General features: G+C 41.7%; 3 protein-coding genes across 10 annotated transcripts in view; 2 read left to right on the top strand and 1 right to left on the bottom strand.

Moving 5' to 3' along the window:
• The window catches only part of LOC133135604 (lymphoid enhancer-binding factor 1-like), a 43,605-nt gene extending 39,962 nt beyond the window's left edge, over positions 1-3,643 (top strand). For all 5 annotated transcript variants that reach the window (XM_061252748.1, XM_061252747.1, XM_061252746.1 and 2 more), the window contains one exon: positions 2,414-3,643. In XM_061252748.1, the coding sequence (XP_061108732.1) occupies positions 2,414-2,493 (80 nt within the window). In that variant the 3' untranslated portion in view covers positions 2,494-3,643. The remainder of the gene's footprint in view (positions 1-2,413) is intronic.
• Positions 3,644-7,119: 3,476 nt separating this feature from the next.
• Positions 7,120-15,594, top strand: LOC133135716 (uncharacterized). 4 transcript variants are annotated; one of them, XM_061252934.1, is made up of 5 exons: positions 7,120-7,830; positions 8,252-8,335; positions 10,654-10,785; positions 11,673-12,092; positions 12,510-15,594. In XM_061252934.1, exons 1-5 carry the CDS (start codon positions 7,152-7,154, stop codon positions 13,073-13,075), a joined length of 1,881 nt encoding a protein of 626 aa, XP_061108918.1. In that variant the 5' UTR covers positions 7,120-7,151; the 3' UTR covers positions 13,076-15,594. The 4 variants fall into 4 exon arrangements, with proteins under 4 accessions (XP_061108918.1, XP_061108921.1, XP_061108920.1 ...); XM_061252937.1 differs by lacking the exons at positions 7,120-7,830; positions 8,252-8,335 and adding an exon at positions 8,361-8,652; XM_061252936.1 differs by lacking the exons at positions 7,120-7,830; positions 8,252-8,335 and adding an exon at positions 9,303-9,865.
• Positions 13,716-17,061, bottom strand: LOC133135717 (cytochrome P450 2U1-like). The gene is made up of 5 exons (XM_061252938.1): positions 16,422-17,061; positions 15,598-16,239; positions 15,220-15,381; positions 14,810-14,977; positions 13,716-14,638 (listed from the first exon to the last, which is right to left on the bottom strand). The coding sequence occupies exons 1-5, from the start codon at positions 16,867-16,869 to the stop codon at positions 14,448-14,450; spliced, it is 1,611 nt and encodes a 536-aa protein (XP_061108922.1). The 5' UTR covers positions 16,870-17,061; the 3' UTR covers positions 13,716-14,447.
• Positions 17,062-17,456: the final 395 nt, after the last annotated feature.

Genomic DNA, 17,456 nt, shown 5'->3' with positions numbered 1-17,456 from the left:
ACAGAGGAGCGTTTCATTTCCTGTGCGTCCAGCGTGCATTCCTCCGCGCTAATGGGGAGTAGCTCTTGAATCCCGGCGTTTGTGTCGGGGAGGCCCGTATGAAGGCCCGGTCCGGAGCCCCCCCCCCTCTTCCTCGACAGGAAGCGCGCTGTTTTTCATCTGAGGCCGAAAGGGAAAACCTTCCCAGGAAGGGCCGCTCGGAGGGGCTTTGAAAGGGCGGGATGAAAAGGGGGAGAGGAGGTAAATAAAAGCGACAGGGCCCTGTTTTTCCCCGGCTCGGGGTCAGCTCTCCCAGGGAAAGACCCTCCCGGCCCCGACTGCTTTCATCCACATGTGGTAAAGCCGTCTGGGGAGGGGGAGCTGGGGGCTAGGGGTCTGGGTCTCAGCACAGGGCTCTCGAAACGGACCCCCTGACCAGTGGACATGACTCCGGAGCAGGCCTGTGTACGCCCTTCTCTTAACCGAATCAGTACAATGTCCCAATTGTGAGGATGGGCCAAAGGTTTCATCGTCACAGCCTGAATCTCCCCTTTATGGCTTAAGTATTAAAGTATTCCATTTCATTTCCAGTGCTTTAAAAGAACTTCTCTGCTCATTAACCAAAGCCCCTTACACTGCTTTCAGTGTAGAGCGCATCGTTATGGCAATCTAGCCTTTGTAAAATAATTTCCACAGTTGAACTGCCTGTTTTCAAATCATTTTTTATTTTTTATTTTTTGTAAAAACATTTAAACTATCTACAGTGGCAAAAGTGTGGATTTGCATAACGTATTAATTACATGTCCTTTTTATGTTGCATATCTACTGCTGCTGGATGTTGAAAATATATATTTGTGTTTTGTCTCTTGTTGGTGGTAAATGGTTGGCATTTATATAGCGCCTTTATCCAAAGCGCTGTACAATTGATGCTTCTCATCCACCCATTCATACACACACTCACACACCAATGGCGATTGGCTGCCATGCAAGGCGCCGACTAGCTCGTCGGGAGCATTTGGGGGGTTAGGTGTCTTGCTCAGGGACACTTCGACACAGCCCGGGCGGGGGATCGAACCAGCAACCCTCCGACTGCCAGATGACTGCTCTTACTGCCTGAGCCATGTCGCCCCCATACTCGCTGTGGTCCCAGGTGAAAGCTTGCCTAAACACAAGCACATGGGCCGTGTTAGCACCTATATTTTTTTCTTTTAAAGGCATACTATGGAGTATTTTTACCTTTTTCTAGGATTTTTACCAAAGGTGTGTCTGCCTACTTTTGCCTGTATTTCTTATTCTAAAATGTGTTTGGGATGTTTCTGGGTGTGGTGCGTTTTCTGTGTGTGGAGGGATGGGTTTGGCTACAGTGTCTGGCAGCAGTGGATGACTGAGATGTCACTTCATACTGATTATTGAATCAAAACTTTGCATTTTGATTTCTCTATATTAGGATAAAGCTTGAGAATATTATGAGCAAAAGATTCTTGGGTGCAATCCGTACTCACTGCCTGCATTTCTGTTGTATGTGTGCCAAACCATGTTGTCAGTGCGATAGTTGTGTGAAGAGAACCATAAATCAGAGTTCAGTGAATACATTTCAAGTTATTTATCCTGTGATAAATAAACACAGGACCACAGCAAGGCTGCAAAATCCTGCGAAGTGGGCCTTTGGTGGAACTTACGCTTTCCTCTTGCGTTGCTTTAGCTGTTCGATCACAACAGTGCTGCCCTCTATATTCTCTGAGAGGTACTGAAGGCCAGTGTTTTCTTTTCAAGATAGAAACTTGATCGCTGTGTTTGTTCATGGAGTACAAGAACAACAATTCTTGTGGTTTTTTGCTTGTTTTTATTTCTTTATTTTTATTATTATTATTACTTTTTCCATCAGTCTTGCTGAGCTGCTTGCTCTTCTCTGGATTCTGGGTCAACTTATGCATGATACTACTAAATTGTTCATGATGCTATGACAAAGCATGTATAAGGACGGTGCGGCCGATAGGGCCTGTGGTTGAATTCAAATTCAGTTTTGTTTTAGCCTATTTATGAAGTTACCCAAGTATGAAGGCAACATCAAATGCAATAATGAATCGTGTATGTGAACTAACATCCATGTATCTATGTTCTTTTCTCTCTTATACATACTTTATTCAGACATCAGCCACTTTTGTAAAGTACACACATTTGTACTTTTGTACACTTTACATTCAGATATGCTTTGTAACATTATAATTTTGTATGCAAAATTATATAAACTTATTACGTAAATATTTCAATTGTGATTGATTCAACACATGTCGTTTGGAATATACCTCCAAATTTTATATTTATTGATCCTATGTGAAGTTGTTGTGCCTAACGGTTCTAATTTCAGTGTTCAAACAGGCTGGATCTGTTTGATTCTGGATATTAATGAGGTTTGATTCTCTGTCTCTTTTAGGAGGGAAACAAAACACTTTCTCCACATGCAAAGTGAAGGTAGCAGCTATGGGCCCCTGTTTAAAGATGGAAGCCTGCTAGAATCTACAGCCTACACCCCCAAACCCACGCCTCCTCCAGCACCTGAGTCCCAGGGAGACCCCCAGTCCTTGACAATTCTCTCACATCTGCAGCCACTGAGACAAAGACGGTGAATTGTAAAGACAATCACACACGTAGGGACTTCACATGAACACTATGCTCACAAAGAAAACCACAAGAACAAGTCTTCTGTTTCTGATAGGTCACCAGCCACTGTTCAGCAAGAGCACAGTAACTGTTTGTCAGACTTTCACCTTCTCTTCCAACACCTGTTTCTAGGTTTTATCTGGAACCTATTCTGCACATAGTCCCATAGGCCTCGTTTTAAACCACATCATGGTTCCCGTCTTTTTTGCTAATGTTCAGAACACTTGAGGGATCACGTTGTCAAGGAATTGTCTGGTAAAAACTATTTGAAATGGCAAGGCAGTGCAAAAATGCTCAATGTTTATTGGCTTTCATTTCGGTGACACATTTATTTTGAATGCTTTTATATTTTAATCTGTTTTTTTTCTCTTGGTGTATATGTTGTGGTGGTTTTTTTATTTTTATTTCAATTTTTATTTTTTTATATATATATGAATCTGAAATAAGCTTTGGAGACAGGAACAAAACATTTTTGTCTTTTCTTGTCGAAGCATCTTGTAGAAATGACAAATTTAAAAAAGGCTTCTTTTGATAACTATTTGTAACAAATGGTGACCTCTCAGTCTTTGTCGGATGTACGATAGATCCCAATATGTGTACATTATAAAACAATGTCAGGACCCGTCACTTACTTTGATATTTTTACAGATGTTATAAGGACAAAGTCACAAGAGTAGGTGCTCTGAAGCCTATATTTTCTTGTTCTGAATGGACAAATGGAAAAATTATATATATTTATCTCAGCACTTGACCGTCTTTCTTTTATTGCAATGTATTTGTCTTCTGTTTTGGTAGCTAATAGTGTGGTCTTAAGCCATTTCAATTCCATGCAAGCATTTCTGTAATAAGTCATTGATTTTTTTAGTATTAACAGATGCATTGTTTTCTTGTTTTATTTTAAATTACTGTCAACTTGGTAGAGCACTTTGCTTCCAAGTTGTTACATTTTCAATGTGTTTAAACCATGTTTTTTTACAAAAATAAAAAGGCAGCATTGACTGAAGTTTGTTTGTGTTGGATTCTAAATCTTTATAGAATATTTATGTGAATATCTTGCAACCAATGGAGTGTACACACAAAACCAATGTGTTTCAGATTTTCACACCAAACCATAATTATGTAATCAGCTCAATAATTGTAACTTTTTTTTATTACAAGTCTCAAATTGTGAAGTACAGAGGCAAATGAATAAATGATGGGTCTTTGTCCCAAACATTACAGAGGGCACTATATCAAAGAAAATGAAAGCCGAGGGAGTAGGAGAGACAGCTATGAGATGTAAGGGGTGTGTGAATGTGAGGTAGGAGAGAGACGAGACCTTCAAAGAAGTTGAACAGTTATACAGTAAATGAAATAAGAGCAACTATTGTGGATATTGTAATCAACAATGGGCTTGTGTTGAGAGAAGCAGGCATGAGGGTTCATTCTAGTCTGAGCAGATCAACAGTTGCATCAATTATACCTGTCTTCAAGAGGGAGAGCGGGTTATGTACTACTGTAATCACAGACTAATGAACCATAGTATACTGTACTATAGAATCAAATGCTGTAAATACAGCCTGCTTTGGCATTGTGTTTGCAGTACGTACTACTACAATCATGGGAAATATTCTTGCTGTACACTAGAGTTCAGAGAAGACCATATCCTGATGGCAGACCAGCAAAATGTACAGTTGAACGGGCAACTGATATTGTAAATAATGCCCTCTGCCTGAAAGACATAAAATACAAAATCATTCAAGACAATGTTCAAAATATCATCACTGCCAGTTTGGACACTATTGACTGAGTTTTTAAGAGGAATGTAGTTACCACGAAGCAAGTCTTTAAGGTACCATTTGAACAGAACAGTGTCAGAGTGAAAGAACTGTCGTGTCAATATGTTATGATATGCTCAGTATTGTATGAAATCATATGGTATAGAACTGTGTGGATGGATGTCTATGGTCTAATGCAAATGACAGGCATGATATGGGGAAGTAAAGTAAACCTCCATGAACTGAAGACAGCCTTTTTCTTTCTTTTTCTGTTTTTCTTTTTGCTGTCTTCAGTGAGGAGTTTTTGTGATAGTATTTTCATTTTTCACCATTATGTGATTTTGTCAATGGTATGAGAACACAATAACATCTTCAGCATGCATTTGCTGTTGCTTGTGTCTCATATTGACAAAACCTGCACTATTGTTTCTAACAATGCATTAGAATAATGGAGAATAATTGTAATACTACATTATGCATTGATGCAAGATTCTATATCATATTTATCCAACACAAATATGGCATGTCCTGAAATCAATCTACTTCTTGTATGCTCTTCTTATTTGGTAGGTAGGCCAGAAGTCTAAACCAGGGGTTTCAATGTATATATTTTGTTGCATTCTTATATAGATCTAACTGGATCTACTGGTTCTCCTGGCAAATGCTAGCCAACCTTCAAAGAGAATAAATCACTGCATAATTTACAAGATTTACATGAAGTATGGCATACTGTATATAAATTCCAGAATATTAACCTTGACTTGTTTACTGCCATCTTATACTGAACCATTAAACACAAGCACCGATCCCAGCTCAAGACCCAAAGGGGCTGCTGATTAAAAAGAATGGTAAGATGTTAAATGCATGTACATACGTATAACTGTGTTTATCAAATCAATGCATAAGAAGGTGATTGGAATTAACAAGATGTTTACCAAGTGTATTCTTTAACAAATTGACAACAACAAAAGAAAACATCAAAATATTCTACATTCCATTTCTTTTCTATATTCATGATACATGTTTACATTTTAAATATTTAGTTATCGCCTAGGTTCTAAGAAAAGTATGTAATAGTCCATAATGTAAAAATGCATGTATAGAAACTACTATATATGATATATAACCAAGAAAAGTAGGAACATATGAAATTGCTCAAGGAGAGACATGCGGCCAGTTAGATTAAATAATGATATTGCATTCCAATTTATTATTTTTATTTTTTGCAAGTACCGATTTATTTGAAATGTTTTCATGTTAGCAATATGCTATACCACTCAGTTAATAAGTCAATATAAAATATATTCTCTGACACTTAGCGTCCAGTATAGGATTTATGATACTATGGTGCCCTCTTGTGCAAACTGCATGTACAAGCAATCAAACATTTTCATATCTTTCTTGTTTTCTTCACGTTTGTCAGATAGCTGTAATCACGGTAAATGTATCACTGAATCATTGTAGCCTATCATACCATTGACATTTATATTTTATGTCCAAATGCAATACTTTTCAAAAATAACAATCAATACATACACATATTGTGTTTTGTGACTGTCTCTAATTGAATCACGCAATTACGTTTGTGGTCGCTTACAATACATTCTGAATTCAAACTTCCACCACCAAGTGTAACCCTGTCATGTGGGGTAACAGAAGAAACGTAATGATACTATAAACGAATTGCCCAGTGATGACTGTACGGGTATATAACCAGACACTGCAAATGGCTGAGACATTACCAATAGAAATGATTGCTTGAAGCTAAATGTAGCCTATTTTGTTTTATTAATTTTGTTGTTGCTTTGTTTAGCATACTTAGAGGTGCAGCCAGCATCTCTGTCCATAAGATGTTTTATTCCCCTACCGAAAGTTATAATTGAAGTGCAACAAATATTAAGACTAATCTTATGAAATGCACATGGTTACATTATTCGTGCAGCTATGATTAAAGTTACTGAAGTGTTATGCGGGTTATATCTAAAGCTTGCGGGTTGAATATCTAAAGCTTGCGGATACCGTTGTCGATGTACTTCCATTATAACATAGCTACCTGTCTTTTGAGTTTTCTCCACCATGCATAGGGTTAGTATTAAGCGTATGGGGTCCCGTATTTGAAACGGAATTGCAATTTTTAAAGACAAAATAAGCGTAGACGAATTAGCCATGAGTTTATTAAATCTATGTCAATGGAAACCGCATTAACATGCGCTTGGGCTGTTTGTTCAATGCATTATTTACAGTGGGCTATATTCCCACATTCAGCATTGTAGCTGATAAACGTCAGTCCTGGATGTAGGGCGTCTATGTTGTCCTGCTGTGCAGAATCTGCACAGATGCAGTGAACCAGGTTGGTTACATATTTACTTCGTAAACGACAATAACCGATCTACACATTGGAAGAATCTGTGAATTTGAACAACAGTGTTACGCCATAAAACAGCACTAATATTGGATTTCCCGCAAAATGAGGTAGGCTACAAGGGTACTGTCCACAATTTGTGTTGGTGTTATAGAACACTACCCTCCCGTTTTTAATTCGTACATTTTTATATTGCAGACCTAGATTGCGGTCTCATTTTCGTTGCGCCTGGTTTCGTAGTATTCCCGTACAACCAAGCGAGAACCAATGATGTTGTAGCCTGGTAACTTGATGGGTGCTGGCCCCGTTGTAAACCAGGCCAGGGGCGGAGTTAAATAATTGCGTAATGACGTTAGCCAAGTCTACGGCAAAGCTGTGCGAAGAAGGAAACCATGCAGAAGCAGAGGACAATGGCTGCATTCGCCGATTGTAACAGAGAGAAAACTCACTGGTCTTCCTACGAGGCTCAGGTGCTGTTAACACTTTGGGCAGATTCAAGTGTCCAGCAAGAGCTTGAATCAACAGTGAGGAACGAGAGAGTTTACAGTAGGATCACATCTGAATTGGCGGCAGTTGGTATTCACCGTAGTATAAAACAGTGCCGAGAGAAAATAAAAAAACTCAAACAACAGTACAAAAAGTTAAAAGACCAGGACAGAAAAACGGATGCTGAGTGGTATGTTACCATGGATTCGGTCCTTGGACACAGACCGACAGCCAACTTTGAATGTGACGTCACCTATTACAGCCCAGATACTGCAATGGAAAATGAATCTACACGTGCCTGTGAGGCCCAGTTTGGTTCCGATAGGGCTCTGTTTGGCTCTCTTCCGTCTATGCAAAATGGACACAAGAGGACCGTGCATCAGGCAATGAAGAGATGGAATAATCAACGTCGGCGAATTTTAATGAAAGCCAAGCAAACTGCGCTGCGCAGGCTTGCGTTTCAAGGGAGAAACTGTCCTTCTTTAACAGCATCTACACGATGGGAGAGTAATGCGAGGAGAGAATCCCATGCGCTGCCACTGATTAAGGATGAGATGGGAATTCAGCGCCAATCTGCTGGAACAGGTTCGTTCATTTAAAGGAAAGCGTGTATCAGTGCCTTCGTGACTGTTTCTACAAAAGAGCACTGTACAAATAAAATTTAATTGAGATTTTTTAAAGCACAAAATCATCTGAGTATGGGATTCCTGAAGGGGATGAAGCCTAGCATATGTCTGTTTGCTATATTAATGTGTAGTGGCTATTTAGTTTGCATGCCTGTTTCCCCTTTTTTGCTAGAGCTTAGTCATAGAAAGAACAGGAAGAATTATTGTATTTTCCATGCACATAATACCAGTGTGTCGCTATGCACACAAACAAAGCCTTTTGATATTACTGAATGATAAGGTTTGTATTATACTATGGACTATCTCTAACTGTTTATAATCATATAAGGAATAGTTGTGAAATACAAAACAGAACAACAGTTGTGTGCATTTTGTCATAGATTCGTATGAAGAAAACACCGGGGAGAAACGACACATAATAAAAATCGAGGCCAAGGAGTCATTTGACGGCCAGCAGAGGACAGGTACCGCACAAATACCTTTAGAACCAGATTGCATGCGATTTGAGGAAAGCCAGGCTCACAGTACAATGCAGCAGGCTGCAGTGATGGCAGTGCAGCAGCAGGACCTTCTGGCAGCTCAGCAAGAGCAGTGTCGTCTGATGGCTGAGAACAACAGCATCCAGCAGAGGCTTGTTAGAGCGGTATCCCGCAGCAACAGGTGTATGAGTGAACTGGCAAAGAGTATCAGAGTCCAGAGTGCTGCTGCTGCCAGTGGCCAGGACAGGATTGTGCAGTTACTGGAGAGGCAGGAGTGGACTAATCAACTGCTGACCATGAAGGTAATGGGCGTGTCCTCCACATCAGCACAAACCCCACAGGAGGCAAGAGGGGGGTTTTCTTTATCCAATCGTGGGCCCTCATCTGCATATCAGACTCAGAGTGCATTACCTGGCAAAGAGGTCACTGAACTCACAGAACAGTGAAATGTATGATGCTGTTGGAAGGTTGCTACTTTCCAGCTTTTTGCATTGCTTCTGTTTTGCTTACATTTATTACATTTCATGTTTGATTAATTACCTCAACAAAGTTATTTTAAAAGCAAAAAAAGGGAACCGGATCACTATGTCAATGATCCTAATTTCTACCAAAAAAAAACCTATAAAAACACTGATGCCAGTTATATGAAATAAGGTAGTTGCATATACTGCTTATTCCATTTTTAAATAAAAAGCTAACATATAAGTAATATGTTTGGAATTTGCAGCAGGGCAGTTGTTTGGTTTAAGAATACACCATAAAACAGAATGCATCTCAATTTTGCTACATATTATTTGCATATATATTTACCAGTGTGCTCCAATCCTTCAAGTCAAACAGCTTGCAGAGCTGTATCTCAACAGTTGCATTAATAGCAAAGGAGGAAACTGGAAATTCTAAAAGCAGAAGTCCTTTCCAGTTTTTGTTTTGACCATGGGAACAACAAAAATAAATGATAAAATTACTGATGGTACAGGTGGGGTAGCTCTGTATGCACCTGGCTGCATATTTTAACTTCCTAACTGTTATACCCTAATGAGCCTCCATTGTTCAGTATTGTTTAATAAGAAATAACCTGTAACTAGTTAATTAACCACTTGCCACACGTGAAACGCATGTATCATTTGAACATATGACAGTCATGTATTGGTTTATAAGTGAGAACATAAAAATGACGCAAGTAAATGAAAAAATAAAAGAAGCACTGGCAGTACTATGCGATGCCGAGATGGGGGCATCAGTTTGCAGCGTGATTACGTCATATCAGAGCAGCGGCGCTTGGGAAATAGATTTACTGCAGCTGGTAGCAAGCTTGTAAGACGGGGAAACAATACGTGTTTGCTAAATAGCTCAACACAAGCGATCCAAATAATAAGTATCTCCCCAATAATGGATTTGTTGAGAGTTTACGATGGTGCGCTGCCTTGGACTCCGGAGGAAATCCAAGCAATGCTGTCTGTCTGGGCGGATTCTACCATCCAAAAAGAACTCGAGTCGTCTGTGAGGAACGAAAAGGTATTTTTGCGGATTTCATCCGAACTCTCCACAATGGGATTTCTTCGCAGTGCAAAGCAATGCCGTGAAAAAGTTAAGAAACTAAAGCAAGAATACAGGAAACTCAAGGACCACATCAGTCAAGGCGGTCTAGACCGAAAAGGGGGGAAATGGTTCAATCTTATGGATTCTGTCATGGGCGATACTAGACCAGCATCCACAACAACGGGGCGTAGCGTGTTGTCGAATTCTGCTATGGCGATCCTGGAGGCCATGTCGTCTCCCTCGCCAACCTCGGGTAACTGCATTATTTAGCTAGCTAGCCAGCCAGTTTGTATCGTTAACTTGGCTAAATACTGGTCCATATGATATAGCTAGCTAGTGCTATGACCGTTCACTACTACACTAGCCTAAATTATGTACTAGACTGCTAGCTTGTTGCGATGTAACGTTCGTGTATTCGTTGACAAACTAGCTATAACTTGGCTAAACTAACTAGTTAGCCAAGTCCAACAGTTTTAACGTGTAACTTAATTAGGTCGAATAATCCGATTCATGTATTTTCACTCAACCATAACAAGACTTTGTAGTACTTGGAAATTATTATTATTTATTTGGCGATATTTAACTTCGCGACTTTGTAGTGCATTCCGGTAGGCTGGCAGATAATCAGCAGTAGTCTCTCGTGAAGGGCGCTGTATTAATTCACGTTACGTTACTTTTAGTAATTATGAGCATAGAAGGAACATTGCAACGGCATGCTACTGCTCAGTATTTGATGTCGCTACTTTGTACATATTGTTTTTTAGAAGATTCAGCGCTGACAGGCGACGAGCCAATAGTAGAGGTCCAAATTCTTGGTGAAGAACAGCCAATCATGCAGGAAATGCACGAAGAAATACCTCCCTCTCATACGCCTCCGGTTTCGAGAGCCAACCAGGGTAAGTCGCTTCAGAATTTCTTTGTTACTCGGCACTTAATTGATCAATTAAAGCAATTATTTACAGTTACTTCTCATAGTCTCTTGGCTCTGAGTTGGTTGCTGATTAAAAGGAAAACAAAACTCCGCGCACACTGGCTTTCCAGGACCCGGAGTGAGGACCACTGAGCCTTTCAACTGCACTGTGTTTCCCATACAAAGACGAAAGCCGGCGTTTGGTTAAATAAATGTGTCCTCTGTTTACATTTAGTCACTGTTGATGCACTTGGTTCATTTAATATGGCCTGTTTGCAGCTTTTCTACAGTTTATATCTGTGCCACTCGCAAAAAACCTTCACCCCCCTCTGCTTTGATTGTACAGCACTTTGTATTTCACATGATGCCGAGGTGGGCAGAATGGTCTGTTTTTACTACGAAAAAGTACCATTGTTGTGACTGGTAAGTTTAAATGTAAAGTATTATGTAAATGTTAAGACGTATGTAAAATATGAAAAGCCAAATATTGGTGAGTAACACTGGGTTTAGTTGTAATGAGATTCAGCAGTGCCTGAAAGTAGTAAGCTAAATTTAAATGGTGGATGGCACTTAGCTGTGCTCATGCTTTAAGTTTTTTCTGTGTTATCTGCTAAATTTGGGGACCGCTACAAACTTTTCAGACCCTGCAAGAGCTTTGTACTTTTTACACCCGGGCTGTATCGAAGTATCCCTGAGCAAGACACCTAACCCCCAAACGCCCCTGACGAGCTGGTCGGTGCCTTGCATGGCAGCCAATCACTGTCGGTGTGTGAGTGTGTGTATGAATGGGTGAATGAGAAGCATCAGTTGTACAGCGCTTTGGATAAAGGCGCTATATAAATGCCAGCCATTTACCATTTACTCTTCTTTCAGCTGTGAAGAGAAAACGAGCGCCGTGCTCGAGCGACGAGTGGAAGAAGATCATCGTGGACTCGGACCAGCAGTACGTGGGAGCGCTTCACAGGATGCTGGAGAGCGAGAGCCAGCACCGGAGAGAGGAGCTCCAGATGAAGAGGGACGAGATGGAGCTCCGCAGGGCAGACGCCCGGCTGATGAAGGACGAGGCCAGCGCTTCCTCGGCCGTCCAGGGCCAGCTGGTCAGCGTCCTCGGACAGATCACCGAGCTGTTCAGAGCCAAGCAGGCCGCACGCACACACCTGCCGCAGGGTGGGGACGGGCAGTCTTCTGCGTCGCAGACCACACGCCGGGAGGTACCGTCGCTGAGAGAGCTCCACACAAGGTTGCAGAGCGACGCTGAGCCGGGGGCAGCTCCACACCGGACTGCTGCAGCAGGTCAGTTAGTTCTCTAATGTGTGTTTGTAACTAGGGCTTCCTACTCTTCAGAGAATCACTAGAGTAACTGAAGTGCTACAGGGGTATGAGCTGGGTGTTCTCAGAGGGCAAATGTAGTGGTTGTTATGGATAATTATAAGTTTGGCACTGCATGAACAATACATGATAAAGGTATGATGCATGTATAATGTGCCTTTGTCTCAAGAACTCTGGAAAGGACATTATGAACATTATGAAATTCTAATTGTGACAAGATTTCACACTGCAAATTTAGTTTTGATTTAGGTTTGTCATTAATGGCCCTTTACAGAATCGATTTGGCTCTTTTTATTTTATTTATTTATTTATTTTTTTCATAGTCATCGGTGATGTATAATTCGATACAAAGTGAGTTTCTTTATTTACGTCTTACCACAGAGGCACATGAAGAGAATCGCAGCCGAGAGACTCGGAACATCATAAAAACCGAGATGGAGGAGCCTATTGTCGTCCAGCAAAGGACTGATACAGCCCCCATAAATTTGGAAACCGTTCCCCTGCAGTATGAGGAAAGCCAAGCTCACAGTACAACCCAGGAGGCAGCGGCAATCACCGTGCAGCAGGACCTTCTGGCAGCTCAGCAAGAGCAGTGTCGTCTGATGGCTGAGAACAACAGCATCCAGCAGAGGCTTGTTAGAGCGGTATCCCGCAGCAACAGGTGTATGAGTGAACTGGCAAAGAGTATCAGAGTCCAGAGTGCTGCTGCTGCCAGTGGCCAGGACAGGATTGTGCAGTTACTGGAGAGGCAGGAGTGGACTAATCAACTGCTGACCATGAAGGTAATGGGCGTGTCCTCCACATCAGCACAAAACCCACAGGAGGCAAGAGGGGGGTTTTCTTTGCCTCGTGCCAGACCCTCCTCTGCATATCAGACTCTGTTCCCTGGTCAGGAAGCCACTGAACTCTCACTGACCTCTTCAGATACAGATCAGTGTAACGTATAATGGACAATTTGCTAGTTGATCCAGGATCATTTTTCCCCATTTAATACTAAATTCCTTTCATTTTATATGTTGTAAATTATTGCATCACATTTCTAGTGGTCTTCCAGCATCAACTCCAGTTTTGTTAGGAAAGAACCTCCCAAATAGCGAGACAGGATTAATATATTGATGTTACATGGAACAGGATTGTATGCATCCAGGTTTAGGTAACACTTCGGAGTACAACATAGTCATTGATTAATTCCTGCATTCATCCTCATTTATTGTTCTTGCATCCCATGGGTGAGAAATTAGCATAAAATCAGCAAATACTCACATGAGCCAAAACATTATGCGTAATATGCTGTTGGTCCTCTGCAATGCTGCCAAAACAGAGGCATGGACTCTAAAAGACCTCTGAAGGTGCCCTGTGGTATCTGGCACCAAGACATTTGCAGCCGATCCTTTAAGTCTTATAAGTTGCGAGGTGGAGCCACCAAGGAATGGACTTGTTCCAGCACATCCCACATGCTAGATTGGATTTAGATCTGGGGATTTTGAAGCCAGGGTAACACCTTGAACTCAAAGCATTCCTGAACGATTTGTTCATGGCAGGGCACATTATCCTGCTGAAAGAGGCCACTGCCATTGGGGAATACCGTTGCCATGAAGGGGTGTACTTGGTCCTCAACAATGTTTAGGTAGGTGCCATGTGTCAAACTGACGTCCACATGAGTGCCAGGGGTTTCCCAGTAGAACGATGCCCAGAGCATCGCACTCCCTCCACCGGATTGTTGCGTTTCCCACAGTGTATAATATGAAGCATTACAAAGTTCTTTAAAGCTTCAAGGGAGCCAGCCTTAACTAAAAATATATTAATACATGAAAAAATAGGGTGGGATGGACAGAATAAAATCAGTGTGCAAAAGAATTAGCAAGACTTATCAATGTGTGTTGTACAGGCTAAGTTTATTTAGCATTTATTGTTCAAGTGAGGAGATGTAATGGTTGATTACTGTAATTCAAAAGTGCTCAAACTGTCTATTGTGTCTTACATTTTTACTGTACAAGAATAAGCTACTTGCATTGAATGTACAGATGTATGGTTTGCAGATAAATTGGCAGACTTGAATGTAAAGAACTGGATGGTTCTTTAATGTTGCTAATATTTAGTTTAGTTCCAGGCTGCCATAGTGCAGTTCAGTGCCCACCCAGATCACGTTGGACACCACAGTGCTGACAAGGGGGTTGGGTTTGTTCATAAACAAATGATCTGGCTTCTTGCATATATAGTGTATTTGTAGTGTGGCTAGGAGCATCCCCTTCAGTTTTGCGCAGAATTTTTGCCATTTTCTTTTGATGTCAAATTTATGATTCTGCCAGGTTCAGTTATTCACTGGACGACTGGACGTGGGGTCACACAGACTCTGTAGGGGCATGGGGCCAGCGTTAAACCAAACCTCCCATGCATTGGTGGAGGAGCCTGGTCCTCTGGGAGCCTGAAGGTGAAGGCCTGTATCAGGCCTGAGATGATCAAAAAGAGCTCCATCTTGGCCAGCTGCTCGCCCATGCACACCCTGCGGCCTGTGCGAGAGGAATGCAAGAATGACTCCATCGTGTAACGCTTTATGGTGTATTTCACCATCGATGGGTAGTCACACCAGTTCTAGTTTAGTGATTTGGTTGGGTCTAAATGAATCACATTTTCAAACATGTTACTGCCTGTCACATTAAACCTACGGCAAGTAATGTTACCTATGCCAAATGGAATGAAGCACTCCCTTCTCAGAATTTGGCCATCTTCAGTGAGGAATCTGAAGGGATTGAAGGTGTCTGGGTCTTCCCACAGAGCGGGGTCTCGGAGGGCTGACCAGAGATTTGGGAGAATCACCGTGCCTTTCGGTATGGTGTAGTCACGGAACACTAACAGAAAGCAGGAACATCAGAGAAAATGAGTACAACCAGCAGCGATATTCAGTCATGTCATGGCTGCCTTTTTAATTAATAAAAGCAGACAGAAACTTGTTTGCTGAACACTGATATTAGAAAGTCATTGAGGAAACAAATGTGCATAATTTTTGGGATCCTCATATGTGGATCAGCTTGTGTTTTTGTTTCATGTCCGGAGTATGGCATTTCATTATTCATAAGGGACGTTCTCTCACCTGTAGTCTTTGAAGCCATATGAGGTACAGCCAAGGGAACCACTGCTGTCATTCTCTGTACCTCCATGATGGTCGCCTCTGTGAATGGCAAACTAGCCTTGTCCTCCAGTGATGGTGGTCTGTCCAACCCAACTACAGAATCTATCTCCGCTTGAACCTTCTCTGAAGTACATGGTGGCACAACACAGACCAAGCAAACAATGTATTTCGCTATCACGTGCAGCGCTATAAGTTAGTGACTCTAGAAAGGTTCTGACATTTGTGATTTTCTCTCTGAAAGGTGGTGAAAGGTTGAGTAAACAATGTTAGCTACCAAGTAATGGACAAATTAAACTCTCACAAAGTAAAGCTTTACAAATAAACAATCTGATTACATACCTTGCACTTGTGGGTATATACACATGTACAACAAGGTCCAGAGTATGGTGTTCGTAGTGGTGTCAGTTCCAGCAACGAATAGGTCACTGATGATGTAAAAGAGGTAATCCTCAGAAAAGCTGGCCTGTTCAGATATTGCTTTGCCCTGCCGCCGAGCTGTCTCTACTAGGTACATGTCAATGAGGTCTTTAGGGTTGTCTGGGTCCAGACTGGAGCTGTGCTGGGCAATGATTGCTTTCAGGAAACAACTGACATCAGTCTCCACCTTTCGAATTTCCTTGAAGATGCCAAAAGGTACGTAATAGAGCCAGGGGCAAACGTTGATAAGAACAGCTGACCGATCGGCGATGATCTCCAGCCCTCTGGCCATGAGGTCCAGCATGGTACGGAACTCCTGGTCCTGGTGGTAGTAGCGGCAGCCAAAGCTGATGGAGCAGATAACGTTGGACACTGCAGTGCTGATGAGGGGAACCAGGTCAACCATGCCTACCTCGCTGCGTTTCCGCAACTCTGATTTGACAAACCCTAGCTCTTGGACGCAGGACTCCAGACCCAGTTTGCTCAGCCCAAGGTTCCGTAGAATGGTGTGGCAGAATTTCCGTTGCTGTCTCCACACTGACCCATAGGGGGCAAACACGATCCCTGAGAAATTATCAGGAAAACAGATTAGAAGTTTAAACGTGTCATTGGCTCCATATGAATAGGTCAAGTTTTATGTTGGTTTCCTGCTGTGACAACATTAACCATAGACGGTATCGTTTTTATGCATACTCCGGAATTGTACATTTTGCAACATTTAAGATTTTGTATGCTTCATGACTTACCTCTTCGTTTTGTAAGAATTGTAATGATAGGAATATCGGGTCTGTCTGAAAACACATCTGCTCGGTTTAGTAGGGCATCCTTAATAACTTCATAGCCTGTTAATATAACAACCAGTTGCTTTCCAACAAAAAAGCTGCAGATATTACCGTAAATGTGAGATTGTTCCATTAGAATATGTGGCAACAGAACTGCGAGGTTTCTTGGTTCGCATGTTCCACCACTGTATTTTCTGAGCAGTTCTGAAACAAAACCAGGAGTGATAAAATGCCCACAGTTGCCAACAAAAGGCCACGGTTTTGGACCTGGAGGAATATTGGCTAAATTTCGCCTCCATTTAATTTCATGCAACACAAGGTAAACGACACAGAACGCAGTTAAAGCTACAGCGATATTGCTGGCATATTGGCACAGTGAGGTGTCCTGAACCTGAAGCTCCGCGACTGGCATGACAGTAACTTTCAGGCGACGACCGAAAACCCGTTAGGAGATTTAGGAATATCGCAACTGCTCATTGTAGTTAATGAATCATTCCAGAATCGATTTTGGGTTCGTCCGTCTGAACGTGCTGCCTGTGCATTTATTGCATTTTCATCTGTTCTTCTATTGGTTAGATAGACGTTTGCCGCCACCCACGTTAAGGAAAACGAATGCCCCAAAGTTCTCAGGCGGCAGGCAGAAACATGAAAAGAAAAACAAACTGAACGGGATTAGCGACCTTGACAAATTGCTCCACTGTTGAACGTCTTCTGGAGCAGCTAAGGACAATCTATGGAGCAGCTATCATGGGAAGCACGACTGCTTCACGTTTCGATTAAAGCTTTACTTTAAAAAGACAAACCAGACTTGAGCCAATATGTTGTACACTCGAAAAGCACTTAAATTGGCGGTAGAAATAATGGATTACTATTAGGCCATTAGCTAGCCTACTGCGTGGTAGTTAAAAGTCTTAAGCCGCACATGCTGTTCATGTGAAAACAGACCGCGTGGGGAGAGGCTAGTGAGATATAAAATATGCTCATTTTATTCTTTAAAAA

Source organism: Conger conger, chromosome 8, assembly GCF_963514075.1.
Source record: "Conger conger chromosome 8, fConCon1.1, whole genome shotgun sequence".
In the NCBI taxonomy this organism is placed as follows: Eukaryota; Metazoa; Chordata; class Actinopteri; order Anguilliformes; family Congridae; genus Conger; species Conger conger.
The sequence above is the reverse complement of the archived record's forward strand: the minus strand, read 5'-3'. Positions and strand labels throughout refer to the sequence as shown.

Coding starts and splice junctions, on each gene's coding strand:
- LOC133135717 (XM_061252938.1), bottom strand. CDS start 16,869: ATGCCAGTCGCGGAGCTTCAGGTTCAGGACACCTCACTGTGCCAATAT. Junction 16,240..16,421: donor AATTCTTACAAAACGAAGAG/GTAAGTCATGAA, acceptor ATAATTTCTCAG/GGATCGTGTTTGCCCCCTAT. Junction 14,978..15,219: donor TATGGCTTCAAAGACTACAG/GTGAGAGAACGT, acceptor GCTTTCTGTTAG/TGTTCCGTGACTACACCATA.
- LOC133135716 (XM_061252934.1), top strand. CDS start 7,152: ATGCAGAAGCAGAGGACAATGGCTGCATTCGCCGATTGTAACAGAGAG. Junction 7,831..8,251: donor GCGCCAATCTGCTGGAACAG/GTTCGTTCATTT, acceptor ATTTTGTCATAG/ATTCGTATGAAGAAAACACC. Junction 10,786..11,672: donor GGTTTCGAGAGCCAACCAGG/GTAAGTCGCTTC, acceptor CTCTTCTTTCAG/CTGTGAAGAGAAAACGAGCG.